At 43.9% G+C, this 27103-nt stretch overlaps 1 protein-coding gene across 1 annotated transcript; it reads right to left on the bottom strand.

The window, feature by feature from the left end:
- Nucleotides 1-1858: 1858 nt before the first annotated feature.
- On the bottom strand, nucleotides 1859-26985 carry cad (carbamoyl-phosphate synthetase 2, aspartate transcarbamylase, and dihydroorotase). Its single transcript, XM_056428234.1, has 44 exons — nucleotides 26604-26985; nucleotides 25522-25661; nucleotides 25250-25379; nucleotides 24985-25127; nucleotides 24055-24196; nucleotides 23313-23484; nucleotides 21524-21709; nucleotides 21315-21424; nucleotides 19760-19902; nucleotides 19477-19608; nucleotides 18657-18890; nucleotides 18349-18570; nucleotides 17385-17573; nucleotides 17170-17294; nucleotides 16708-16841; nucleotides 16411-16523; nucleotides 16058-16222; nucleotides 15870-15955; nucleotides 15382-15628; nucleotides 14762-14860; nucleotides 14391-14615; nucleotides 14116-14298; nucleotides 13783-14001; nucleotides 13527-13694; nucleotides 13213-13395; nucleotides 12531-12635; nucleotides 11293-11538; nucleotides 11123-11204; nucleotides 10397-10563; nucleotides 9968-10132; nucleotides 9540-9671; nucleotides 9005-9206; nucleotides 8728-8918; nucleotides 8411-8551; nucleotides 8162-8251; nucleotides 7895-8030; nucleotides 7586-7779; nucleotides 7395-7469; nucleotides 6742-6954; nucleotides 4989-5114; nucleotides 4695-4850; nucleotides 4423-4524; nucleotides 4056-4150; nucleotides 1859-2725 (listed from the first exon to the last, which is right to left on the bottom strand). The coding sequence occupies exons 1-44, from the start codon at nucleotides 26692-26694 to the stop codon at nucleotides 2626-2628; spliced, it is 6699 nt and encodes a 2232-aa protein (XP_056284209.1). The 5' UTR covers nucleotides 26695-26985; the 3' UTR covers nucleotides 1859-2625.
- Nucleotides 26986-27103: the final 118 nt, after the last annotated feature.

Below are 27103 nucleotides of genomic sequence, written 5' to 3'. Positions count from 1 at the left end.
AGTTTTTCCTGGTCCGATGTGAGGTTTTGGGGCAGGGATGTCTATGTGTACAGATTGTAAAGCACTCCGAGACAAATTTGTAATTTGTGAAATTGGGCTATACAAATAAACTGAATTGAATTGAATAGGACGTGTTAAATTGCTTTCAACTGCACAGCATGCTATTTTAATACAGCTCACATGTTTATGAATCAGTATCAATAATCCAACACTATAATATATTATATTGAACTTTGAAATGAGGCAATCTGCATGATGCATACTTATTTTTTAGTTATTGTATTGCTAATCCGTCTGAACCAGTAAAGACACTCAGGTTCAGACTCACGATGTAGCTAGCTAGCTAAATTGTATTAGCTCTTAAACTTTACTGAAGCATAATTGATCTCGTCTGTAAATTGTTCACTTCATATATTTGTTTAATACAGTAAAGACACTCAGGATGAAACAACTATATAAAGTAAACAATTCACAGAATAGAGGAAATATGCTTAAGTAAAGTTTAAGAGCGAATGCAATCTAGCTAGCTTGTATTATCGACTTCGTGCGTGTTTAACTTGGCCTCGAGGTGAAAACACACGTACAACTAGCTAATAAGCAGTTTGAGTTCTTACCTTAATGTTCACTGGGTGCTTGTTGAGTTGCTTTTCGTCCAGAGGAAACTCCGTGTTCACTGGTGAAAGGCGGTTGAGCGAGTGAGTGAGACGAGTCTCTGAACGGAACATCGATGTTCTAGGACAGCCAGGGATTCCCAAAGTGTGGTGCGCGCACCCCTGGGGGTGCGCGAGCTGCCTCTAGGGGGTGCGCGAGAGGAAAAATGTAATGGTGGTCTAATGGTGTAATAATTAATATTAAACATTCACAGGGCTCTCAAGTGTCATTTCGGTCTTAACTCACGCACTCCCGCCACACATCGTATTTCTTACGCTGAAAAAAACTCTCGGCTATTTAATGTTTGAATGCAGGGGTGCTCAATACGTCGATCGTGGTCGCCGCAGAGCTCCGACGCCGGTCCGCGCGCATCGGGACGGAGCAAAGAAAAAGTCACTCGCACCCCCACCCCCCCCCCCCCGGCAACAACTCCGTTGCGTTTTTTTTTTAAGGTGTGGGGGATTGGGGGTGCGTGAACCCGGTCGGGATGTAGAAGGGGGTGCGTGGCCTAAAAAGTTTGGGAACCCCTGTTCTAGGAGGAACTCAGAACCTTCCATTTGGAGCATCCATTAGAATTTATCACGGTCGCGGGACCACGCCCCTTGCTGTGACGTCACCTGATCGCGTCACGTAATTAGGTTGCGATCTGTTTATTATTATCATCACCTGTTATTAAACTGGTAAATGTTTGTAATAGTGGGTCATGCATTGATTGTAACATTCATGGCATTCACAACCACAGCACTGTGTATAAATATATATATATTTTTTAAGTGCACAAATACACCTTGCCTTTCGGCAAACTTAAAATTAAACGGCAATCATCTGTACACTAGAATATTTCCAGATATAGTCAAGATATTTTATATTTCCATTTCATCTCCACATTGGACTCGTCCAATGCATTATAATGAATAAAACATGCTGCAACCCTGGACCAGGAGCACTACGAGACATTGTCTCGCTTATTGCCGTTTATTCGGGGACAGTAGAGGCGACTGTGGGCCGTAGCCTCCGCTCAACAGGGAACACAGTTACACAAACAACAACATCCCCCTTCACTCGCTCAGCCAATCACAAGACACTTCATAAACTTACTACAGGAGAAAGGTAACGTTACACAAGCAATTGTTTTTTTTGCACTACAGAAGTACAACGACGACTTAAAACCTGCTTCATGTGATGATATTAATGACAACGTCAAATGCAAAAGAGAAAATTGTTTATTAATATGTATTTCTCCACTTAATACAGAGTCATTCATCCACACTTAAATGTCACTTGTTCCCAGAGGATACACGATTACTTCTGAACTGCAGCAGTATAAGAAATCCCTTCGAAACCATCAAAGACCCAGATCAGAGAGAATACTTGTGTGCATCCATTTTCAGTTAATGCAACACGTTTTGGTCGATAGTATCTTAACTGGCAGCATAATTGGTCCAAACAGAACAATCCCTCACACCATTCCCTCCCTTTTCATTTTGTAACTGGTCCCTTTAAATTGACCTACAGTTGAGAACATTTTACCCAGCTACTAAAATATTTGATTAAGCAATACTGCACATCATACTTCCATCAAAGTTATGAGTTAAAGGTCTTTCCTCCAAGGAATCATCCCCTTCTCCTAAAGATCTCTTTGCCTTTAACTGATGCACAAATACTGATGGCCTGTCTGCCATAATTAACAAACAAAAGAAATTCACCCTCTTCCAAATACAGCATTGTATATTTATAGGGAAGAAGCAGTGTTATGGAAAAGTGAAAGGGAAAAATTCAGTTGTTGAAAAACAAGCAATGGTTGGTCACACTGAAGAATTACAGTAGCATGACATACGGTCAGAAACTTAACAACTCAGTTAAGTTATTAATGTTGCATTTCATTCTACAAATGCCCTTTCAAAGACCGGAAACAAGGAATGCAGATTTCAGGAAAGAAAATGCTTTGAAAAACGGTCGGCACAAGGAGTGGATTTATCTGCCCAGTACGGTGGCCAGCAGGGCCATTCGGATGTACATGCCGTTCTCTGCTTGACGGAAATACGCTGCCCTCGGGTCTGTGTCCACCTCCACACTGAGAGAAAAGCACAAAAAGGAAACACGGATAAGTTTCATTAAGACTCAAGTACTGCACTAACTACTACACTGCTGCAGCACAGCATTAATACTTATTTATGTGCATTTGAAACGGATTTCCTCAGCAATCAGTTGCCTTCAAAGAACAAATCAAATCAGAATAAATATTACTTTATCAGGTGGAAATTATATTTTCAATCTCCCAGGGAACCCTTCTCGTCAAACAAATTCAGCTGCATGGATTAATCGAAAAGCAGATTGACAGAAAATGCATCTGCTATACTTTATAACAAATTGTTTTAAGTTAAAATAAAGTAATTCATATAAAGATCTGTTGCTGAGTTAGGTGACCAGACGGTGTTTTAGCCTGTGGCCTGCTGATTAACATTCTTGCGGTTGCAGTATTATGAACGACGTACCCAAGGAAAAATTAAAATCACAATCGGGAAGTGGCATCCCTAAAAAAAATTTTTTAAAGACACACTGCTTATTGCCAGAGAAAACTAAACGATGAAGTTTGGAGATGAGAAATGTAGTGCCAGCTTCTCAAATGTGATATTCTTTGCTTTCCTCTGTTTTATATCTTAGTGAGCGTAAAGCCTTTGGGCGTAGGATTGGTGGTCAAACAAACAAACAATTTGAAGACGTCACCATGCTCCATGTTTCACCATTTTAGACAAAAATACTGATGGAGAAATGAACTGGCTGCTGTAGTGAAAATGGTTAGTTGACATAAAACCACGTTTCTTTCATTTCAGGGGGAATATTATTAATTTTCTAAGAATACAAAACCCTGCAGCTCTGAATCCAAGTTGACAAAACTAAAAAGGACCTTGAGGTGAGATTGTCTCCACGGTCAAAGTACGAGCATTCAGTCTCAACTTTTAAGCCGACGTGGATGAGAGGTCCTTAAAGTGAAGTCTGAACATCTATAAATCTATAATGGCTGGATAAATGCCGTCTGCAGAGGAAGATTGATATATGACCTAAAGCTCCAGAACAGGGACAAACAAGACATTGTGGTGACTTAAAAACAGAAAATAAATAATGTTTTGTAAACTATTTACAATGTCAAGGATTAACTTTTGGGACGTCTTGATGATCTGATATTCAAGTCGCATTCCAGATATCCCTAACATCAACGGTTTGAAGCCAGCAGCGGACCTGTGTTGCATGTAAACCCATCTCTCCTCGTCTCCCATCTACCTCTATACGTCCAAAACATATCTTAATTCATTGAATGTAGAAGATCTTTCCATTTCTCGTGATGGACCAGGAGGCTTCAGGTTATTGAACGAGAATAACTCCTGATGCCGATTGGGCGTTACCTGATTTCATTGACTCTTGGCAGCGGATGCATCACCACCATCTTCTTCTTGGCTACTGTCATGATGTGAGGCGTGAGGATGAACTGGCCATAACACTGACAAACAAAAGACACAGACACAGACGATGACTTGGTGAAAGAGGGAAACGTCTCCCGCTTCGACTTTCTGAAAACATTTAACAACTGTTCGGCCCATCAAACAAAAAAACAAAAAAAATCTATATCAATTACCAAAAAAGAGGATTTTGTGTGAAATTACAATTTGACTGTTTCATTGTACAATCTTTATTTAAAAAGGCATTGCTTTGTGCCTTAATCTGAATAGAGAAAGTTCAAGCAGTTGACGAAATAAACACAAGTTGACTTACAGCCAGGAACTCGTCCTCCGATGCGAACCTCTCCTTCTGGATCCTCGTCATGTAGAGGACGTCCGTCTCTGGCAGAGCTTCCTCGATACTTTCAAACTCCTCCTGCAAACACGTAAAAAATACACCATCTTGGTTTGCTTTGTTGTTGTCAAACTAAGAGAATAACACTAAGAAACTTTAAGAAAGGCTTTGTCGAAAAATAAAATAAATGATCAGATTGTCGCATCACAGATGTGGCTTGTCATGCGGTTTCAACCCAGCCGAGCCCCCACCTGTCTGATGCCCTTTGAGGCCACGTAGCTGATGATCTCTGCCGGCATGTGGAGGTCCTTGGGGGCCACGTAGCGCAGGGTGATGCGGTACTGGGTCAGCAGCTTGGCGAGGGAATGAACCGTGCGGCCGTGTTTCAGATCCCCGACCATCGTTATCTGATAGGAAACGCACGACGACAGATATAAGAAAACCAAAATATAAATATTGGTTCAAAGTGGTGGTAAACTAAAAGTTGGGAAACTGTGTGTCTGTGTGTGTGGGGAGGCTCCAAAATTGCCGAACTAATTCCTCACCGTCATGCCGTTGACCGTCCCCAGCTCCTCTCTGATGGTGAAGACGTCCAGCAGCGCCTGGGTTGGATGCTCCCCGACGCCGTCTCCAGCGTTGATCACCGGCTTACGGCAATGACGAGATGCACACTGGGAAGTCAAAACAAGTTACATGTAATTGGAACCATGCGATGGTGGAAAATATAGTATAATAGTACGTATAAAGTATTTGTAAAGGCAGTATAGAAATGCCAAACGATATGTATCTTTTGTTATTAGTGTTGTCATTGCGTAGTTTGTCCACCAGAGAGAACTGACGGGTTGGTTTGGAACTACAACTTGCTCCACCTGTTCTCCATTGCAATTATTTTAGAAACTATTTTTAGGGTTCCTAATAAAACATTAAAATAATTAAATAAATAACATTGGCTGATACCTTGTTACTGTTAAGAATATAAAAATACATACATAGTACCCATTCCTGCTTTAACCTTCTCACCTGAGAAACCTTATGTCCTTCTGGCTCCAACAAGAACTGCTCATAGCATGACTGCTGGCACCCATGCTCACTTACATGTACTGGGACTGACACGGCACTGAAGGACACAGATACTGTGCACACAACACACCCTGAGATGACACATCCACATGCAGGCTCTGTCCTCTCCACGACAGCTCCTCAGTCGTAAGAGATTTAAATAAGAGAGCCGTACCTGTCACCGTCAAGAATTATTTATGAACAATTTTATGAGTTGCACAGATAGTTATTTTGCCTTATATTAAAGAAACTGCACAGCTCTTTAGATGGAGGAGAACACACACACACACATTATGATGATGGCGAAGAACAGCCTGAGCCAGAAGTGGGACCACCTGAGCTCCATCAGAAGGTTCAAAAAAAGTCTAAACCAAGACTTCTCCATCTGTTTTAACCAACAGTGTAACCAGCCAGTGCTGCTGGTGGGACCACCGCTGAGACCCATAGAGAGACAAAGATTAAAAGGACCGGACGACGTCTCTATCTATATATCTCGCTGGCTCTGGAAAAGATATAAAGAAAGAGTTCTCTTCTCCTGTCATTGTCCTCCTCTGAGCTGTTTGAGCTGACTGCATTGAGCTCACAGGCTCCGTGCCCCGCGTTAAAATGTTTTTTTGTTTTTTTTCTTTTGTTCTACACTTAATTAAATCCACTTTGTTTAGATTTTTACTTTGCCGTCCTGGTCATCTTTTCCCAACCTTCGACATTACACAGTTTTATTAATGAACCTGTGACATCAGGGAACATTCTGAATACATACCATAATAAAACAAATATTATTATAAATACAAAATTACACAAAATGTAAAGTTTTTGGTCCAGCCAATCTTTGGGTCCGAGAGATCTACCAGCTTCATGTCTTGGAGGCCCATCATTGATATAACCAGATGAATGTTAATCAATACAAATACAAACAAGTAACAAGATCTTAAAGACGGTTATGAAACTAACTGGAAGCCGGCAGAATTGAGCAATTGAAATTGTATCCAAGATAAAAAATAAAAAGCAAAATTTATTTTGTTTAAGATAAATAATTATTGCAAAAATGGGCTTGTAGTTGTATGTATACAAGAGTTGAATTGTCCTCCCCATCAGAAAACACTATACAGTCAAGCTTTTGATAATATCCAGCATCTGTTAAATGTAATACAACTTGTTCTAGACACAGCAGAAAAGGGCAAAGGAACGTTAAAAAGGTGCTTGACCCGACACAAAGGTTCAGCGAGAGCTGAAACCCACCTCCACGGCTCCGGGCATCGGGTGTCGGAGCACCAGGACGTCGGCGTAGCAGCTCATGGTCTGCACAGAGTCGGCCAGAGATTCTCCCTTTTGTGTCGACGAGGTGGATTCACAGAAGTGGACGACCGAGCCGCCGAGACGCTGCATGGCCGCCGCGAAGGAGCTGCTGGTGCGAGTGCTGACCTCGTAGAACATGGACGCCATCACTTTACCCTGGAAAGTAAGGAGATGGATTTGGTGCTGGGCCTGTGACTGACAGAATAAACTACTTTTAGGTTAGAGTCTGCTTCGTCATATGAGCCGCGCTTACAGCAACAAGTTCCTTCTCAATTTATTCCTGGGACTACTTTTTCGCAAATGCAGAGGAGGACAATGAAACACAGAGCCTCGGTCTCCACAGTAAATCACCTGTTCAGTGTTTGAGTCATTCACTGCACTCTCGCCCTCTCTCTCTTTTTTTCAAATGAGTCTGAGAGCAACCGCAAAACTTAAAGTTTTGAAAGTTCCTGCAGTTAAAAACAGGGCTGAGAGGGAATAAACTGACTTATTAACACTTCAATAAACGGAGATGTCATTGGTATTGATGTGCATTTCTCACACATCTGTCGTTTGTCATGAGCAGTAAGACGAACACCTCGGTGAAGAGGACCTACCTTCAGGAGATCCAGGCTCCGTTCCTTCTGAACCATCATACGCAAAGTGTGGGCAACATTAAAAAGATGCGAGATCTGAAACAAACAAAATGTACGCAAATTGTGTAAAACTAAATAATGGGGATCGAGAAAGGGTTGCACGAGTCTCAAATGTTATACAATGTCTCCCCTCCAGAGGATGTGTGTTGTACCTGATCTTTGCTGAACTGTCTGACGGACAGGATGTGCTGACCCACCAGCGGGTGCAGCAGAGGAGAGATCTGGAAGTGGGACAACTGTCCAGCGGGTAGCGGTCCTGGTCCCGACTGAGGGGACAGCAGCCTGGACAGAGGAGGAGGGTGGCTGTACCCGTCACCAGCGGCGGCTGCTGGTAGCATAACCATCTCTGCAGAGAGCACAGGGAACAGTTCAATACACGAGGAAAGTCAAATGCAGTGTATAGACGGCACATGCGTGTTGTTTTTCTCACTGTACACTCGGCATTGTGGGAGTTGTAGTACCTGGGGCGAGTCCAGGATCGGAGGAGCGGTGGATACGAGGAGGCAGCAGGTAGCGGCTCTCTCCTACCAATCGGCGGGGGCTGGCTGCTCGGGTTCGGACCAGGACGTCCTGGGGAGGAGTCGGACGCTCTGGAGTCTAAAACCACAGGAAATACACAATCTCTAAATAAATGCAGATATTATCCAGGAAACAGTGGTGATGAGGAGAGATACCACGATATGCTCTTATCTTCTTTTATGTATTATTATTGAATCCACTTTGAGTACCTTCGGACTTTCTTTGACAGGCTCAGAGGGATGAATCAAAGCAGCGGGCCACGCCTTCACGTCTTCACCATAACCCGGAGGCACCAACACCTGAGGGGTTGAGAGGAAGAACGGCGGGTTTAAAAAAACATCAAGAGACCTACCACCCAATCAAATGACAGAACAATACAAAAATGTTAGATAAATCACTTTAAAGTTTATTTATTTCATTGGAAGCATCAATGTGTGTGTGTGTGTGTGTTTTCTAACCTGGCCGTCGATGTAGGCCACCTCTCCTCGAAGAACCACGCGGCGGACTTTACCCTTCACCTTCATACCCTGGAAAGGTGTCCACTTTGACTTGGTGAACTGCATGGCCTGAGGAATGACCCACTCCTGCTCCAAATCCACCTAAGAGGCCCAGACAAGTGATAAAGTAATTAACAAAATGCAAGTGTGAGCATTATTTGTCAGATTACGTATGAAGAATTGATTCCTGTGTCCAGTTTGTGGCTCCAATGAAGAGAAAAAGAATCATAAAACCACTTAAAAAAACAGAAAAACATGCTCTCTCAATAACTGTGTACCTCCACGTAGGTGTTGTCCTGTACAGGGAGGTTGAAGATCTTGCGTGGATTGTCATAAAGACGCTTGATGATGTCATCCAGAGTAAGACGGCCATCGCTGACGGCGGTCAGCAGCAGCGGCAGCATGGTCTCCAGGCCGGGGTAACCCGGAGGAGGGCTCGCGCCGCTCTTCTCCTCAACAGAGTGGGGCGCTGACGACACAAACGTTGAGGGGAGCGTTAGCCCTCCTCCCGAGGGGTGAATCATTATCTGATGGCCACTCTGTGGGGTCACTGACCGTGGTCCGTGGCAAAGCAGTCGATGATGTCCAGGTGTTCCCAGAGAGCCTCCATGTCGCTGCGCGTTCCCAGCATGGGCCGGACCTGCGCTCGGCCGTCTCCGATCTCCGCCATGTTTTCCTCGCAGAGGAAGAGGTGATGAGGGGCCACCTCGCATGTGACCTGGATGCCCCTCTGCTTCGCTGCTCTGATGATAAGGATCTGCAAAAAAGGAAGAGGTGAGGAGTTTAATAATAAGCCATAAGGACATTGGGCCTATGGGAGCAGAGAAATGTCATATTATCGGTGTTAATAACGGCTGACGACAACCTAAAATGTACATCCTTAAAAAAGGTATAGAAAGAACCACATAGTCATGTTTATATAACTGTGAATATGTGCATAACGCATTTATTGTCTTATTGTTATTGTGTTTACGCAGAAAAAAAACCATCTTTCTTGATTACTACTACTCAAACTTTAACCATATTCTTGACTTTTTGAATTCTCAAAATGCAAAAAATAAATAATAAAATAAAATGGAAAGCTTTTTACCTCTTCCTTGGAGGCCACGTGGCAGATGTGGACTGGCCGCTGGTAGAGCTGCGCCACCATGAGGATTGCGGCCACCGTCTGCTTCTCAGCGTGAGCGACGATGGGTATCTGCTTGGGCCACTTCTCAAAGTGCTTCATACAGAACCAGACACGTGGGTTAGAGTAGAATGGAGACTTAAGGCTCCAACAACTTTGCAAGATCTTTGCCTGTGGCAAATTACGTCATTTAAACAGAAAAAACAGCAGTGAAAATAAAAATGACTAAAAACAAGACATTTAATTGCATAGAAAGGGGTTCAACTACAGTAGTTTGTTAAAGAAATAAAGAGTTAAAAAAACTAATGTACATGCTTAAAATATTCTGTGTTGTGCCCTTATTTATATTAAAAAACTGTATATTCATGTTAACGTAGTCGGTTTAGACCTACCTCCATCCAGAGAGATACGTTGTCCATCTTGAGGGTGGAGTACGTGTCGTTCAGGTACATCTTCAGGGCGACAGCCTGACTAGCGATGGACGGCAGGATGGCGGCGTTGTCTGAAGCGGCGCCCAAATACAGGGCGTAGTCACACCTGCAGCCGGCTTTGGCCAGCTGATGATACGTCACACAGGATTTATTCCTCTAATTTTTTACATCTGTTACTCTGGTTAAATACTTGAATACAAGATCAGAGACGGCCTCTCAATATTATTAAACAACAAGAAATCTGACATTGGATTAAACATTCAATGGGTCCTGATGTCTGCGTCGATCCGCTCCGACCATCGACACCCGACTCCGGTCATTGGCTCACATGTTGGACGAACGAGTTTCGATTTAACCGACGGACAAACGAGAAAGAAAAGCGCGCCGTACCTTCTGCACGAGGGCCAGGGTGCTGGCGTCAGTGATGGCGGGGGAAGTATTGGGCATCGCACACACCATGGTGACTCCTCCTGCCAGAGCAGCTGCTGTCCCGGAGGAGAAGTCCTCCTTGTATGTGGCGCCGGGCTCCCGCAGGTGAACATGCACGTCGATCAGACCTAACAATCAAATCGCAAAAGAAAGATTTTAGCTTTAAAAAAAAAAATTCTGAACAAACACCATAATGTAATTCACCCATTTTATCCTGGTTTTGATTATATAATGGGGTAACCAGGTTATTTATATTACTGGATACATTATTCGACCAGTAGCATGGCTTCTGGAACCAGGAAATTATGTTTAAATGCACAAAACAGAAATCTGATACTTCAAATATATAAAACCATCCAGGATATTAAAATGCGTATAAACCCACAAAGTGATTATAACAACAACAATAAACTTACAAAAAAGGGCAAATAATTTAATGTCAATCAGCATTTTTCTTTGGTCTATCAAATATGAACATTTGTTTATCGACTGCTGTTTCTAGGCTCCTGTAGTTTATTGTTCAAAACAATATTAACATGAGCTCATTATTCATCATCATTTTAAAAGACTGTTACATGAAAGGTTATCTTTTGATTTGATAGTTTTCTCGTGTTCATTCTTAAAGCACCGACACTCGGACGAGAGCAACACAAATTAAACAAATTAAAAGTTGCCCCGGCGACTCACCGGGCAGACGGACCAGCGTCTGGGACGTCATGCTGTCGATGTGCGTTTTCACGGGTGGAGACGGACCGACCTGATGAAGAGCCTGAAAACACAACACTTATGTTGCCACCCAACGAAAAGCCTGATATTACTCTGAAAGAACAACAACAACAAAACACTGTGTACGTCACCTGGACGAAGAGCTTGGTGCACTTGATGTCGATGATGAGCGGGACCGAGTAGTCGATGGCCATGCGTCTCGTCCGGTAGCCCTTGGAAACAAAGGAGGAGAGCCTGCGACCGCCGCTGTTCCTCATGGACAGATTGATGACCAGATCGAAGTGGTTCTCCTCCAAGTAGTCCATGATGCTGCGCTGCTTCTCTTTGTTGGGATCCTCGTTGTCGTCCTCCTCAAAAGGCCAGTCCACCGCTTTCACCTGGCACGGGAAACCAGAAGGATCTCTGTGATAAGTGCGCCTTATTTTACCGTTTCATTTCGTGAGCTTATCGTTAACATTAGACTATTCATAGAGGAGCGGATGGCCCCTGCGTCATACTAGATGTCAAAAGATCGAGTTTATATATATATATATAAATAAATATATATAAATAAATGCATATATATATATATATAAATAAATGCATATATATATATATTAGAAATAATGATTAATATTTGAAGTATTCATTTTGTTCTTCAAACTTCAAGCTCAAAGGAAAGCCAGTTGTATAGCTTAAATCACCAGCATAACCGTTTTCAGCTGTGCTAACATAATTGCACAAGGGTTTTCTAATCAGATATTAGTCTTCTAAGGCGATTAGCAAACACAATGTACCATTAGAACACTGGAGTGATCGTTGATGGAAATGGGCCTCTATACACCTATGGAGATATTTCATTAGAAACCAGACGTTTCCACCTAGAATAGTCATTTACCACATTAACAATGTATCGAGGGTATTTTTGATTAATGTTATCTTTATTGAAAAAACAGTGCTTTTCTTTGAAAAATAAAGACATTTCTAAGTGACCCCAAACTTTTGTCCGGTAGTGTATATATATATATGTATATATATATATATATATATATATATATATATATATATATATATACGCTGCAATCTCGCTTTTAAATTGCATAGTGGAAAGTAATTTCAACTCAAGAATTCGGGCTTTCAGAACCCCAAATCAACATTTCACCAACAACAAGCAGGAAGTGCTGTTGGTCTTTCCCAAAAGCTTCCAGAAACCTGCCGCACATCACAGAACAAAGCTGTAAAGACCAAATACTTAAAAGGTTCGTAACACCAGAGATTCTTAGCTTTATTCCACATCTCTCAAAATGTTGATTACTTGACTGAACAGTATGTTTGTCTGCAGTTAAGTGATGAAATTAATCAAACTTATGAAGCGGCTCCATTCAGTTACCTTGACTCCATGTTCTGTGTAGAAGTCTGCGGTGCCCAGACTGGCGTAAAGGTCATAGCCCATCGACTCTAGAGTCTGCACGGTGGGCAGCAGCTCACTCTTGTTCTGTAAACACACAAAACAAAGTAATCACCGATGGAAAGGTCAACAGGTCATGAGGCTTTCACTGAATAGCGTCTTGTCACATAAGCCTTACAAGTGCCCAAATTGAGTTTTAGAGATTCTTTTTAACAAAGCTTATGCTCTTGTTGTTTTTTCTAATAGGAAGAAAAAAACTGTTTTAAAAATTCCAGTTTACATGTGGACTAGGCCTCACTTCTTTAGTTTAGGGAAATCCGGTAAGTATTTTTTTATCAAGCACACACATTAATGCAATAGAAAACAAAAAAAAGCTGCAATGTATTTCTCGGTGGCTCCGTGGCCTGAAGCCCTGTTAATTGAAATGTAAGAATAATTTTACTTTCATCTATTAAGATGCATAATTTTAGCTGCCAGGGGGCTCAGCTGAATACAACATGCACATCTCCCCTGCTCTTGGCTTCGATACATTCATAAGCATTTCCTTTAAGATGTTTTGCATGTTATGCCCTTATTTGATCGCGACGAAAGGAAACGGTACGTCCAGCCAGGAATCGAACCGGAGACTCGCTCAGGGCACCTAACCAGTTTAATGTGGATGTACCTTATAGCTGCCGATGGAGAGCAGGATGTTCTTTTTAGGGATCTTGAAGCCCGTGGAGAGCATGGCTTTGAGGTAAGCCTCGTACCGGTTCTCCCCAAAACAGGCCACCTCGCCGGTGCTGGTCATCTCCACCCCGAGCACCACGTCGGCTCCGGCCAGGCGAGAGAACGAAAACTGGGGAACCTGGAGGATAAAGTGACACATGGTCAGGAGGAAAGACATGCAAACAGCGAGGGGAAATGAGAGCAGACGGGTGCTTCCTCACACTTAGTAAAACCATAAAAGCTGATATGCAGCCACAACAAGTTGTTTACCTTTACTCCGACAATCCCTTTCCCTCTCATGAGGCCCAAGGGCTCCACGTCCTGCCCCACAATGGTCTGTGTTGCCAGGGCCACGAGGTCCACGCCCAGTGTCTTGGATACGAAGGGGAAGGAGCGGGAGACTCGGACGTTGCACTCGATCACTTTTAGTTGGTCATCCTGGGAGGGGACAAAAAGATTCCCGTCAAAAATATGTTCTTGTGTCAGATTCATGTCAACGGGGCAGAACCTCGTGAAGGATTCTCACCTTGGCGATCAGCTGCAAGTTGAAAGGTCCAGTGACCTGCAGCTCCCGGCCAATGGCGTGGACAATAATCTTGATCCTCTCCATCGTCTTCTGGTTGAGATCCTGCGGCGGCGTCACCAGTGTGGCGTCGCCGGAGTGAACGCCGGCGTTCTCCACGTGTTCGGACACCGCGATGGCCATCACGACGCCGTCACTGGCAACCGCGTCTACGTCTATCTCCTGAACATTGTGGAAACGACACAGTCCTTAAAGACCTGACTTTACGGCGTTCACATTCTCACAGACAATGTTCGGGCTCAAAGTCAACGACTTTTTAATCTCTTCTGGTCTAACCTTGGCCTCCTGTATGAACTTGGAGATCACAACGGGGTACTCTTTCGACACGGCTACAGCGTTGGTCAGGTATTTCTCAAGGTCGCTGTCGCTGTAGGCGACGTTCATGGCCGCTCCGCTGAGAACGTAGGAAGGACGGACCAGGCAGGGATAACCCACGGTTTCACAAAACTTTATAGCAGTCTGAAGGGAAAAAAACATGGGAAATATGCAGAAAAGTACCCCAAACAAAGTAAATATCTAAAAAAACATGTTACGAATATAAACCCCGGTACCTCAGTGTCGGAGAGCTCCTTCCACTGCGGCTGGCTGATTCCGATGGTGTCCAGCATTCGGGAGAACTTGAACCTGTTCTCTGCACAGTCGATGAACTCGGGCGAGGTTCCCAGGATGCGGCACTGCTGACGGTGCAGCGACATGGCGATGTTGTTGGGCAGCTGGCCCCCCATGGAGAGGATCACTCCCTCTGGGTTTTCCCGCTCGTAGATATCCATCACCACCTGAGATATGTCCAGGATACTTATTAAGCTTGTGTACAACTCAGAATGCATTTTAAGTTAAATATATGATGTGTAACACGCCTATAACATTTTGTCTTAAAATAGTTCCATCACCATTAAAATACTAATTGGTGGGAACGTCTTACCTCAAAGGAGATCTCATCAAAGTAGAGCCGGTCACACATGTCGTAGTCGGTACTGACCGTCTCCGGGTTGTAGTTCACCATGATGGTCTTATAGCCCATCTGCAATAAATGAGACAACCAAATGTTATTTATACAATATTCATTCATGTTAATTGGCTACATTACATGGTTAAGCATCATCTTGTTCTCAGATCATCAAGTCAAAAGATCTACAGCTGAACTGGTCCATTTTATTTGAAGTATGTGACCGCCACAGGTCAAATCACTAACACGGGATAATTAAGGGTCAACCAGCTGTAACGAAAGCTGTCATTAGCTCGCAATTATGTTCAATCAACCGAGCTGTAGAGCTTCCTCAACTTCAGGTCAAGAGGTCAAGAGATCAAGAGCCTCAGAGAGTCTCCATTAAGCTGTGTCTGTCTGTCTTTCCACATCTCTGGGTGGAAAGCGCTGTGTGTCCAGAGGGGTAGTTTGGATGTTCCACGTCGGAAAGAGCAGTGAAAAGATTCTTAATGTAGCTTACTCGTAAATTGTTTTTTTAAATGTGGGAGGGATTTTTAAAAATGTAAAAAAAACGACCCCTCGCATCCTTTCCAGTCCTTTACTCAACCTGGACTCACCTTTCTGAGCTCTGTGATGCACCCGACCGCACACCAGTCAAACTCCACACTGCTGCCGATGCGGTACACGCCAGAGCCGATCACCATGATGTGCTGATCTTGGAAGTCCAGATCGTCCTCCGTGCCGTGGTAGGTCAGGTACAGGTAGTTTGTGTGGGCGGGCCATTCGGCCGCCACCGTGTCGATCTGCTTCACGACAGGGAGAATGGACCAATCGTGACGCAGCTTTCTGACGACAAGCTCGGTGCTGTAAGAGGGGGGGGAAAAACACATTCAGAATATGTTGATCAAGGGGAAATAAGGACAGTCAAAAAGAGATTACAGATAATCAATTTTGGTATGAATGAGAATAATTTAATATATTCAACTCGGGCAGAGCAAGATTGTCTTTTTTCAGTCTGGCCTACACATTTATTTGCTGTGCAGACTGACTCAAGCGACTTAAAAACGATGAATACCGTAAGCACCGTCTCATCGTTCCCACTCACCTCTGTACAGCTTGTGCGATCTGTTTGTCGGAGAAGCCCAGCTGCTTGGCTTTTCGCATCACCTCTGGAGGCATGGCGCTCTCATCCTGGGAGGAAGAACAATATATATATATATATATAAACGACTCTAGAGAAGACAGAACTGGGTGATATTACCCCACACATCGGTGAGCCCTCATCACATGTACCTGGTGGTACATCTCCAGCAGCTGCTCGTAGTCAGCGATGTTCTTCATCTTGTGCAGGAACCAGCGGTCGATCTTGGTGAGCTCGTACAGCCGGTCCACCGTGTAGCCGGCTCTGAAGGCCGACGCCAAAACAAAGATGCGCTTGTCTGTAGGAATCTGCAACTCCTGGTGAGCAGAGGCATGGTATGGTGTTATATCTTTACTATGGTGGTGCTAGTTGTTTGTAAGCACCGAGTGTGAATACATGGACACCGAGCAACTCGCCACAGGTTGAAGGATGTAAGAATTATAGGCATTGACAATGGCAACACAAAACAAAAAGGAGCTATGAACTGCTTTGTGTCTTTTTTTACCTTCTCCGAAACAGGCTTGATGTTGTGGTCAAAGCCAACACAGTTCTCGTCCACCATCCTGAGAGCTTTCTGGAAGGCCTCCTCGAAGCTGCGGCCGATAGCCATCACCTCACCTGTCGAGATAAGGTGCTGTGAAGATCTGCTCATCGTCACTGTGGTTCTGCGCTAATGCCGTTTCATAAACAGCAGGCTGGGATTAAGATCTCGTCAAAAAGCGTTTCCTCTACACAGCACCCAGAGCGTACAACTCATCGAGGCAGAAACGTGTTCAAACTGATAGTACCGTTATTCTCTTACCGACACTCTTCATGGAGCTGCCGATCTCTGTGGAAACCCGGAGGAACTTGCTGAGATCCCAGCGAGGCACCTTCACCACGCAGTAGTCCAAACTGGGCTCAAAGTTCGCTGTTGTTGAGTTGGTGACCGAGTTCCTGCAGAAAATACATTCACAGATTTTTCATTACTGAACAACAAAATTCCAAAAAGTTATGGAGGAATTTAAATAGAATCCAGAAAAGTAAAAAAACGAGTTAAAGTCCCATTCACAGAGGCTAATAGCAGGGCTATCCTAACATGTTTTACATTGCTAACACCAGATCTGAATTGGAGAATAAACACATTTTTACACATACTTCTACACAGGAAAGCGATATTCTTTTTTGCTTTCAACACACTGCTGCAGAGCTCGATCATCGATCATCATCCCTACTCTGAGAGGATTCCTACATTGTATGTTTCATTGGAATATTAAACACGTACTTGAGCTGTGGCAGTGGGATCCCCAGGCTAAGTTTAGCTGCGACATATGCAAGAGGATAACCCGTCGCCTTGCTGGCCAGGGCCGAGCTTCGTGACAGACGGGCATTCACCTCGATGATGTAGTACTGGAAAACATCAAGAGGTAATAAGTGAGTGAGTGATGGTCCAAGTAGCATGTGTGTGTATTGGTATACGTAAATACACTTCTTTTGTACCTGTTCAGACTCGGGGTTGAGAGCGTACTGGATGTTGCACTCTCCCACGATGCCGAGGTGCCTGATGACTTTGATGGCCGTGGTCCTCAGCATGTTGTATTCGTGGTCGTTCAGCGTCTGACTGGGCGCCACCACGATGGATTCTCCAGTATGAATGCCGAGGGGGTCAATATTCTCCATATTACACACCTGAACAGGAAGAGTGAATAGAGTCTCAAGTATACTGATACGTATCATAAAATCCAACATAAAGGTTATAGGCTGCACAACAAACTGCAGTAGATCGCTGGAGATCCTGGCAAACTCAACACCTTACTCAGCACTTTACTTTGTTTTCCCCCTGTATATTTAGTGTTAGTATTTAGTTTTTAGTATTTAGTTTTGTGTTTTATAATTATTTTTATTAATGCTCTGATGTGCACAGCTGATGTGATTTTTAAAATGTCCCCACTGTGGGACGAATAAAGGTATATATCATATCATAAAATAGAATATCGTGACATTAATGTACAAAACTGCTATTTAAAGTTCAGAAATATTACAAGTCACCTTTTAAATACCGTCTTTTTTGTTGTTACTTTTATCGTACGGTTCTGTATACGCCCAACTTCAATTTATTTTTTACCTTTACAATGTCCTGTGGTTATTGCGACTGTTCGTATCACACAAGTAGTACTCTAGTAGCCCCCATAGCCACCACTGGAATCTAATTCTACAAATAGTATAATACTAATAATATGGGTTTAAACAGAATGAAGACAAAACATTTATAATACCTGCGCAGCATTTGAAATGATACGGTCAGAGTTCTGATTGAAGCTTAGAACTATTCGGTGCGGCCCTAAAACCAAGGCATATATCTGATTTAGCATTAAAGCTGGGCCTTTGATTCCTAGCCACCTGGGCATCAACTGTACAACGCCTCTATCAGACCATAATGCTCTTCTGTCTCTTCTGTACTCACAGTTACACAGTTGTCGTAGGCATCCCGGACCACCTCGTACTCGATCTCCTTCCAGCCTTTTAGGGATTTGTCCACAAGCACCTGGGAAGTGTGGAAGAAGGCCGATGCCGCCAGAGTCGCGAGCTCCTCTCTATTGTTGGCAAAGCCCGAGCCCAGACCACCGAGAGCAAAAGCGGCTCGCACCAGGACCGGGTAGCCGAGGCGTTCCGCCGCTGCCACCGCCTTCGAAAGACATAAAAGAAGAGGATGCGTTTAGACGTAAGAAGCACGAGGCGTGTCTTGAAGCAACGGCTGCAGCGTCTCCTCACCTGCTCAACAGACAGCGCGGCTTCACTGGGTGCAACGTGTTCATTGATCTCTTCCATCTTCTCCACAAAGATCTTCCGGTCTTCGGTCATCTCGATAGATGCCACGGGCGTTCCCAAAACCCGAACGTTGTACTTCTCCAGGATGCCCAGCTTGGTGAGCTCCACGCCGCAGTTCAGAGCCGTCTGACCGCCGAAGGTCAGCAGCACGCCGTCTGGACGCTCATTCTTAATCACCTGGAGGCAACAAAAAATTGGACGAGATGGAGCATAAATATACCACATGGAAGCAATTGCATCTGTCCATCCTGGAGAGGGATCCTCCTCTGTTGCTCTCCTGAAGGCTTCTTCCCTTTTTTTCCCCCTGAAGGGTTATTTGGGAGTTTTTCCTGATCCGATGTGAGGTTTTGGGGCAGGGATGTCGATGTGTACAGATTGTAAAGCACTCCGAGACAAATTTGTAATTTGTGAAATTGGGCTATACAAATAAACTGAATTGAATTGAATTGAATTTCTGTATGAATATATAGAATAAAAGTAAAAGAAAAAGTCATTGACGTCCTTTATTGCTGTACAAACTACAATTACAAAAACACCTGTCCAAGAATTTCAACACATCATATTCTTCACTTGTACCCTCTTCCCTCATCAGTTACCACATTAAGTCAATTAGTGTCAAAAGAGTTGATTCGTTATGTTCTGTTTCCACTCTTAGGAGCTCATCACAAAATCGTAACCTTCATAATGTTATTAGGGCGTAAGCTAGTTCACCGAAATACAATTTGCATTGAACTTGTCTGTAAAAAATAGTGTTTGTCCGTACCTGAGTGACATACTCGGCCGTGATGGGCAGGAAGTAGACTTTGTCGGCCAGACCCTTGGAGGTCTGGACGGTGGCGATGTTTGGGTTGATCAGCACAGTCTGGATATTCTCTTCCTTGAGAGCTTTAATGGCCTGGAAAATGAAACAGAACAACATCAGAATGAATAAGCCTGCCAGCCCCATAAACTTCTAAATTGACTCTGCATCCCAAAATGTCATCACTTTTACATCAACATTATTAGAATATGTGCAATGCTTTGATCAGAAGGCATTTTAGACCGACCTGGGAGCCGGAGTAGTCGAACTCCCCAGCCTGGCCGATGGACAGTCCACCAGAACCCAGGATGAGGACCTTCCTGGGTCTTACTACCTCAGCAGGGTTCGGGGAATCCGGGTAGGTGAGGTGGTCCATGAGTCGTTGCTTCACTGGAAAAATCACACACACATGCATTTGGATTTTGTACATAGCACTTCATTTCACCTAGTGAAGGAGAAAATACTGAACTGATGGTTGACCTTGATAACTCAACACTGTAACAACCCAACGCTGGAGCATAGCCCTAAAACTGTAGTTTCACGGTTAACGACATGTTGCAGTGACTCCAGGGGAGCAGGAGGATCGTTTCTCCGTCATCTCTCTCTGGCAGTGAACCATGCTGTGTCGGAAAGTGCAGCTGGAAGCTATTGGTAAGCTATGCTGTGTCATCTTTTAAGTTTTTTTCTATTTAAAAATTGTAATTGTGGCACCAAGACTAATAGGTGATCATAACGATTAGAGATGCACCGATCGGGTTTTTGGTACCGATCACCGATCACTGAAATCAGTATCTGCCGATCCGATAATACCGATCACCGATCACTGAAATCAGTATCTGCCGATCCGATAATACCGATCACGGTGTCGATTGAAGCATTCTATTTATTGTGTAGCATTATTGCCTAGGACTATGAGGAAATACATATATAAAGCAACTCAAACATTAAAGAAATTACCGATTTCTTTAAACATTTAGGACTTTTACTTTGAAAAATGTCCTAATTGACACATTAAAATAGTTTGATTGCTATTGTAGGGGATTTCAGATATGTATGAACACGTCTGCATCATTCATTTCCTGGAACTCTTGGGGAAATCTATTTACAGGACTTTTTTTAACATACAAAAGTCTGACTTATTTTTATAAACTCTTCCTTGGTACAGTAAAAATGTTTTAATGTTAGCATAATTTAAGCTAAATCTCAGAAACAATCTATAAAGATACAAAATCAGTTCATTGTTTACTTTTATATGTAATAGTGTATGATTTGTCGACATCTTATTTTGATAAACGGATGTTGTTTCACGTGGTTCTTTCCGCTAACTTTGCAAAACCGGATGTTGTCACATAAATCCTTCCGCTAACTTTATCAAAACCCTCGCGCGCTTCCGATCTAATGTGTTTACCGTGAGCATCAGTCTCTAGGGGCTCAGACATGTGAGGCTGAGTTGACCCAGAGATTCAACTCGGGGGACGGGGACGCCGCTCGGTGGTGAGGATCCCCTCGTGGACCTCTCACTCTGCGGCCCTCGCCGGGCGCATCGTCTCCGTTGCGATGCGCTGCGATTGAAACGTCTGATAGTTCTCGCAGATGTTACGTCATCTGATCGGCCGTTTTGAGAACGCCGTTTTTAGAACGCCGATCAAAACCGATAATGGGATATCGGCCGATATGGATCGGCGCCGATCAAATCGGTGCATCCCTAATAACGATGCCAACTAAAACTCATTTACATGAGCTGGTGAAGTGAGAGGGTTAAAAGAGGTCTCGGCGAGGTACTTTAAAAACACTGTTGTTACCAGAAGTGGAGGCCTTGCCCTGCTTGTGGTCTTTCACGGTGTCGAGGAAGACATCGAACAGGCCGACCAGGTCTGTGGGACCGGCCATGTGCTCTGGGTGGAACTGAACACTGGAAAAAAAAGAAAAAAAAGCATCACAAAAGGTTTGAACACATGGTTTAATTATTTCACAAACATCTCTCTTCATTATCACGTCACGGCACCGTCACCTGAACAGGGGTTTGGTGTTGTGCACGATGCCCTCATTGGTCTGATCATTGGCGTTGGTGAAGAGGACGTCCCAGTCTTCGGGCAGGGTGCTGGGGTCGACGGCGAAGCCGTGGTTTTGACTGGTGATGAAGCATCGATCCGTTCCCTTATGGATGCACGGCTGGTTATGGCCACGGTTACCATACCTAAGAGACAAGAGAAATAAAACCTCTGGGGTTGAACTTGTGTTCATTTTGAGGAGCAGGCGGACATGTTGGTTAGAAAATGCAGTCTAGTATCTGATCTGGTTGGTGTTGTCCACCTCTAATACAAACGGAAGCAATTGACGCCATGAGTTGCAAATGAAAAACACCCTAACCTGAAGGGATTCAAATTCAATTAAATGTATTTTGTATAGCCCATTCTCACAAATTACTAATTTGCCTCAGAGGGCTTTACAATCTGTACACACAGACATCCCTGTCCCAGTTTATATATTGGGTTGTACTGGAGATATGCATGGTCTTAATGTCATAACAGAGGCTACAAAAGCTTCACATTTCCATTCAAGTTGTAAAATGTGAATCTTATTTACAGAACAAACCATCAGCCATCAAAAAACTTAAATAAATAAATAAATGCAATCAAGCAAATATTGGTCACACGATAAAGTATGTTTGTTTGGTTTTCCTTTTGAAATGCAACCCAAAGCATAATGTTGGGAATTCTTTGGCTTTCAACAGTTTAAATGTCACAAGAACTAAAAGACGCATTTTCATCATTCTATGAAACCAACAAAAGGTTAGAGTTCACTGGATTCAACCCGGAAACCACAAGCCTGGAAATCAAAGTCATCAAAATCATTTCAAGGAGAAGTTATTTGGGTGATGACATGCGTAAAGCGTGCTTCAGCAAAACACAAACACAAGTCAACGCATTTAGCTGACCCAAATGTAAATGACATTTAAACGGGCCGTGGGACGTTCAGGTCCAGGGGAAGAGATATACGATAGCCGCTTCTTACAAGGAAGTGAACTAAATATCACAGCAATCCCACAATGCTCTCTTCATTCGAGATGCAAACAACATTCCAGAGGGGCAATGGGAAAATGTGCTGCCCGCTGTGACCTTCGCAGCGAGGCCTGATAAAGCTGCCGGTCGTTGGAGTCTCACAGATGTTGCCGTTGGAGTTCTACAGAGGGGAGCGGGCCGGCTTGTCTGTTCAGCTTTTTCTCATAACAAGACCGGTCAGGAGAGGCCAGACTGCTGACAACAGCACAAATCTGCAGTTAACATCACAACTCTCCAAAAGAAAAAAGAAAAACAAACGTGTGTGTGTGTGTGTGTGTGTTTTTAGATAGTGTAAACAGGTTTTTGAAGAGGTTCCCTGGTTCAGGTCACCAAGGGCACATTTCTGTCTTTGTCCTGCTCCAGAAATCTTCTATAAACTCGGTGAGCTGCAGGAGTGAGTGCACATCAGCAGTATGCTCAAAATTAAATCAAATGTGACACGTACTGCTCATTGAACAAATCAATGCATCGCCTGATCGACTCCGCACTGTTGGAGAGCTTCAGAAATTGCAGCAAAAATGAGATGGAGATGAGAATGAAGCGTTTCTCAACTAATGTGAGAGTTAAATTGGGGATCAATTCATCAACATTGAGACCGTGATCAATCAACAATATGATGCAGGACACACAGACATTGTTGTGTTCGCGGTGCACAATTGAAAATCTTGTCTTGAAATGTGTTTGATGAAACTGAGGAAGAACACAACTGCAGTAGACGGCGGAGTACGAGGTACTCACTTCATCTTGAAGGTCTTCGCTCCGATGACCAACGCGAGCAGCTGGTGTCCGAGGCAAATGCCGAAAAGCGGCTTGGGATGTTCTGCGCTGATCACCTTCCTCATGTTGTCGACGGTGGTCTGACAGAACTCGGGGTCCCCGGGGCCGTTACTGATGAACAAACCATCGAAATCTAGAAAAGGAAAAAAGATAAATAATGCCTGTTTTATCACTGAGTGTTGGACAACTATAACCACACCGTCTGTAGAGCCGTCTCCTGTTTGTAAACCATGATGACGTGTACGTGTGTTGACGGCAAAGGGCGATAAGTTGTCAGAAACAGTAACTTTTTATTGCCCAAGCTTGTTACACATATACGACATTTAGCGAGATGATTGCTGCGTAACAGTTAACAAGAATGCTATCATATATGAAAAGTAGATAGTCGGAACATGGTTTCTGACAACCGCACATTGAAGATGTTGATATTTTGATGCCGCTACCAGCTGTTATTCAATGTTTAAAGCTTGCTATCTGGTCTGGGTGGCAGGGGCAAGACGCCACTATCACTGCCAACATGGGAGCGCAACTCGAGAACTTTGAATTGTGCAGTGTCTAAAGCAGCTATAAATTCCTCTGAAAAGGTTTGGTTAGAAGCTCTGAGAGGTGTGGTGAACACCCGACATATTTGTGCTGATATCTTGCAACATAATGGCCCTGTGAACCCATTCACTCACGTCTGGCTGAAGTCCAAATGACTGACCTGTGCTGTCGAGCGGGTGGTCCCAGGGCACGACGGTGACGCAGGCGCCTCTCTGAGCCAGGCAGCGGATCTGGTTGTATTTGATGCCGCAGTCCACCACCGTGATTCGCGGACTGCCGTTGGGGTTGAATACTCTGGGCTCCTGGACGCGAACAAAAGAGAAGAAATCAGATAAACTGGTCTGGGGTCAGAACAAGGGCTGTTTGCCGTGTTACGGCAAGAACAATCTAATTAATGCTTTTCATTTTATTACTTCAAGCCTGTGTGATCGCTTTTAGAGAACTTGATGGTAATATGAAGCCAGAAAAACTGCACAGAATCTAGTATTTAGTCATAAGGGCCCTTAATAAGTCAAACAAGTTTAAGCATCTGGGTTTGTTACTGTAAAGTATTCTCAACAAATCTTATAACTCAGCTCATTAAAGAAATGCATTCAGTGCAATACCTTTTAGTCCCGCCATGATTGTGGATTATATAATGGATCTCTGTTACTGGATGTATACAAGTGGAATAACAGTGAGGTGTTGAATGTAAATGCTCATCGCACCAAAAGTCACATGGAGATTTTGATCGATTCAAATGTTAAATCACAGCGACACCTCGATGGGAAGACAAAGAGACGGGGGCTTCACTTTCCATAGAGCATCAACCAGAAGTCAACACTGAAGACCAACTCCGCAGAGACTATGATCGCCTGTATTCTTGACCTCTGTGGTGAAGTCACTCCTTCTTTTACCTGTATATTTACAGTATGCGATTAGCGGTTACGGGTTGTGATGACGGTGTGAGCTGTGGACCAGAGGAGGCTTGAGGAGTCTCAACTGAGACTATACTCTGTATCACAGCGTTGTTTTACACTTTATTAAATATGCTTGATTATAACTATCGATCTAAGACGTCCTTAATGAAGATTCCTGAACACTACATTACCTTCATGGAGACTTCCTGAACCAGGTTCCTCTTGTCTGGGTTATCAAAGGGAATACTGTCCTCGGGAGTCCCGTCCACAACCAACTTCCCCAACATGGTGCCCTTCTCTCGGATCTTTTTGGTCAGTGAGCGGGTGTCAATGCCTGGAGAACAAGGAGACGACATTGCAATCATCTCTGATTGTCTTATACAATTCTATGCAATCATGCATTTAAATATGCATTAATGTATTGTAATGAATCCATTTAGATGTTGGTTTCCTGACCTTGTAATCCAGGGATGCCATGCTCTTTGAGCCACTGGCCCAGTGACTTGACTGAACTGAAGTGACTGGGACTCTCCGACAGCTCCCCGATAATCAGAGCTGCAGCGTGGATCTTCGCCGACTCAAACCACTGAGGAAGACAACACGAGTACAAGAAAATGGAATGAGGAAAAGCAACTGTACGATCACAGACAAAAAGTTAGATCCCGATCCCCCCCCCCCACCCCCAATTTCCTTCCCATCAAACACCCGAGCGACTTATCGTGGCCCACCTGGCTGAGTCCAAACTCTCCCTCTGCGTCCTGCGGGACACCATAGTTGCCCACCAGAGGGTAAGTGAGGGTCAGCAGCTGGCAGTGGTAGGATGGGTCAGTCAGAGCCTCGGGGTAGCCCACCATACCCGTCTGGAACACTGGACACACAAATCATTCGGTTATATCGGAGCGGCGCTTAAATATAGAACACAAATGGGATTTGTAAGTCATTGACAGTAAATCCTAAATCACTTGCTCAACAGAAGTAAAAGCCGTATGTTGATTTGTTTCCCGAGGCAGGCAGAGAAGTTTCTCCTCAGGTTTATAGTCATTAATAAATACGGATGCACCGATCACACTGTGTGGAAGTGACTGGGATCATTTTGTTATGTGTAAGGCAACATCGGGCTGGACTTCAATATTGCTTCTGAGTTAAAAAAAAAAGTATTTGAGGAAAAGATGTTCAAGATTAACAGGAATTAAAATTCCAGTATATAATGTATAGTATAACCACACAAATTGGAAACATGGTCCCTTTGTCAAGTCAAGTACAGGCGTCACACCGTGCCAAGTTTGGCCGTATATCATATATTGCAACATCTTTATTTTGGCACGTCTGCTCCACGTTGGGCTTTATTTATTCCTTTACAGTTCCCCTTCTCAAACAGTAGTTCCCGTCGTGCCCTCTTTACAGAACCCCTGAACACACCACAGGTGGTACAATATAGAAAGTAGAGCCGTAAAGACGCTGACATTTAGCTGGTGGCTGATGGTTAATCTGTAAATTACATTTACAAGAGGGTAAATGTCATGTGGCGTGCACATGCTTAATGTATTAACTGTAGCTAGCGTTAACCCAACGTGGAATTGTCAGATGTGGCTATGGCGACACGTTCCTGTGAGAATCGGCGAAAGGAAGTTCAGTCTCCGGGAGGGGCTTCCTCCTCGACTCGTGGCGCGTTATGGCTAAGCACAGAACCGAACATCTGATCTGAGGTCAGCCATTTAGGCGAGCGCATCTACGCAAGTGGCTATGAGCTACCTGAAGCAGCAGCAGCGTTGATACACTGAAGTTATAAATGAGCTTTAAAAGGACGTACCAACTTCTCCCGAAACTGATACATCTGCGCCAAAAAGGAGCCCTTTGAACGTGGTCCCGTCCTCTAGAATCAAGGATGCCATCTTTGACATGTTTTCCTCAGATAGCTAATGCTAACCAGTGTAACCGGAAAATGTATGGATGTTTTAGAGGAGTGATGAGCCCCCCGGGTCTCCACGTGAAACTCACGCCGCGCGAGGAAGCAAGAGGAGAGCAAGAGGACACTCCAAAAAACTACCGAAAAAGACCAAATTAGACCGCCAAACCAGACGTTTCTCGTCGTATTCTTGAATTTGGTGTATATGCAGAAACAATTACACAAAAAGCGAGTTTAGTGAGATAATTTGCCGGCTAGTCGGACGGGACGGTCCGGAAAAAGTGTTCCACACGCGCCACAAGCAGTGTGGGAGTCGGCCTGCTTCTTGCAGGTTTGATGTAGTACACACTGCATTTCCGCCGGGAAGTTTCAAAATAAAAGCCGGATGGATAGATAGATAGATG

Source organism: Pseudoliparis swirei, chromosome 12 (assembly GCF_029220125.1).
Source record: "Pseudoliparis swirei isolate HS2019 ecotype Mariana Trench chromosome 12, NWPU_hadal_v1, whole genome shotgun sequence".
Lineage (NCBI taxonomy): Eukaryota > Metazoa > Chordata > Actinopteri > Perciformes > Liparidae > Pseudoliparis > Pseudoliparis swirei.
This window is presented reverse-complemented; position numbering and strand designations above follow the sequence as displayed.

What these genes read in the sequence shown, in the direction of transcription:
- cad (XM_056428234.1), bottom strand. Translation starts at nt 26,694, where the DNA reads ATGTCAAAGATGGCATCCTTGATTCTAGAGGACGGGACCACGTTCAAA. An exon ending in ATCAGTTTCGGGAGAAGTTG is followed by an intron (nt 25,662 to 26,603) that starts GTACGTCCTTTT and finishes TTGTGTGTCCAG; the next exon opens with TGTTCCAGACGGGTATGGTG. An exon ending in CAGCTCCATGAAGAGTGTCG is followed by an intron (nt 16,524 to 16,707) that starts GTAAGAGAATAA and finishes TTATCTCGACAG; the next exon opens with GTGAGGTGATGGCTATCGGC.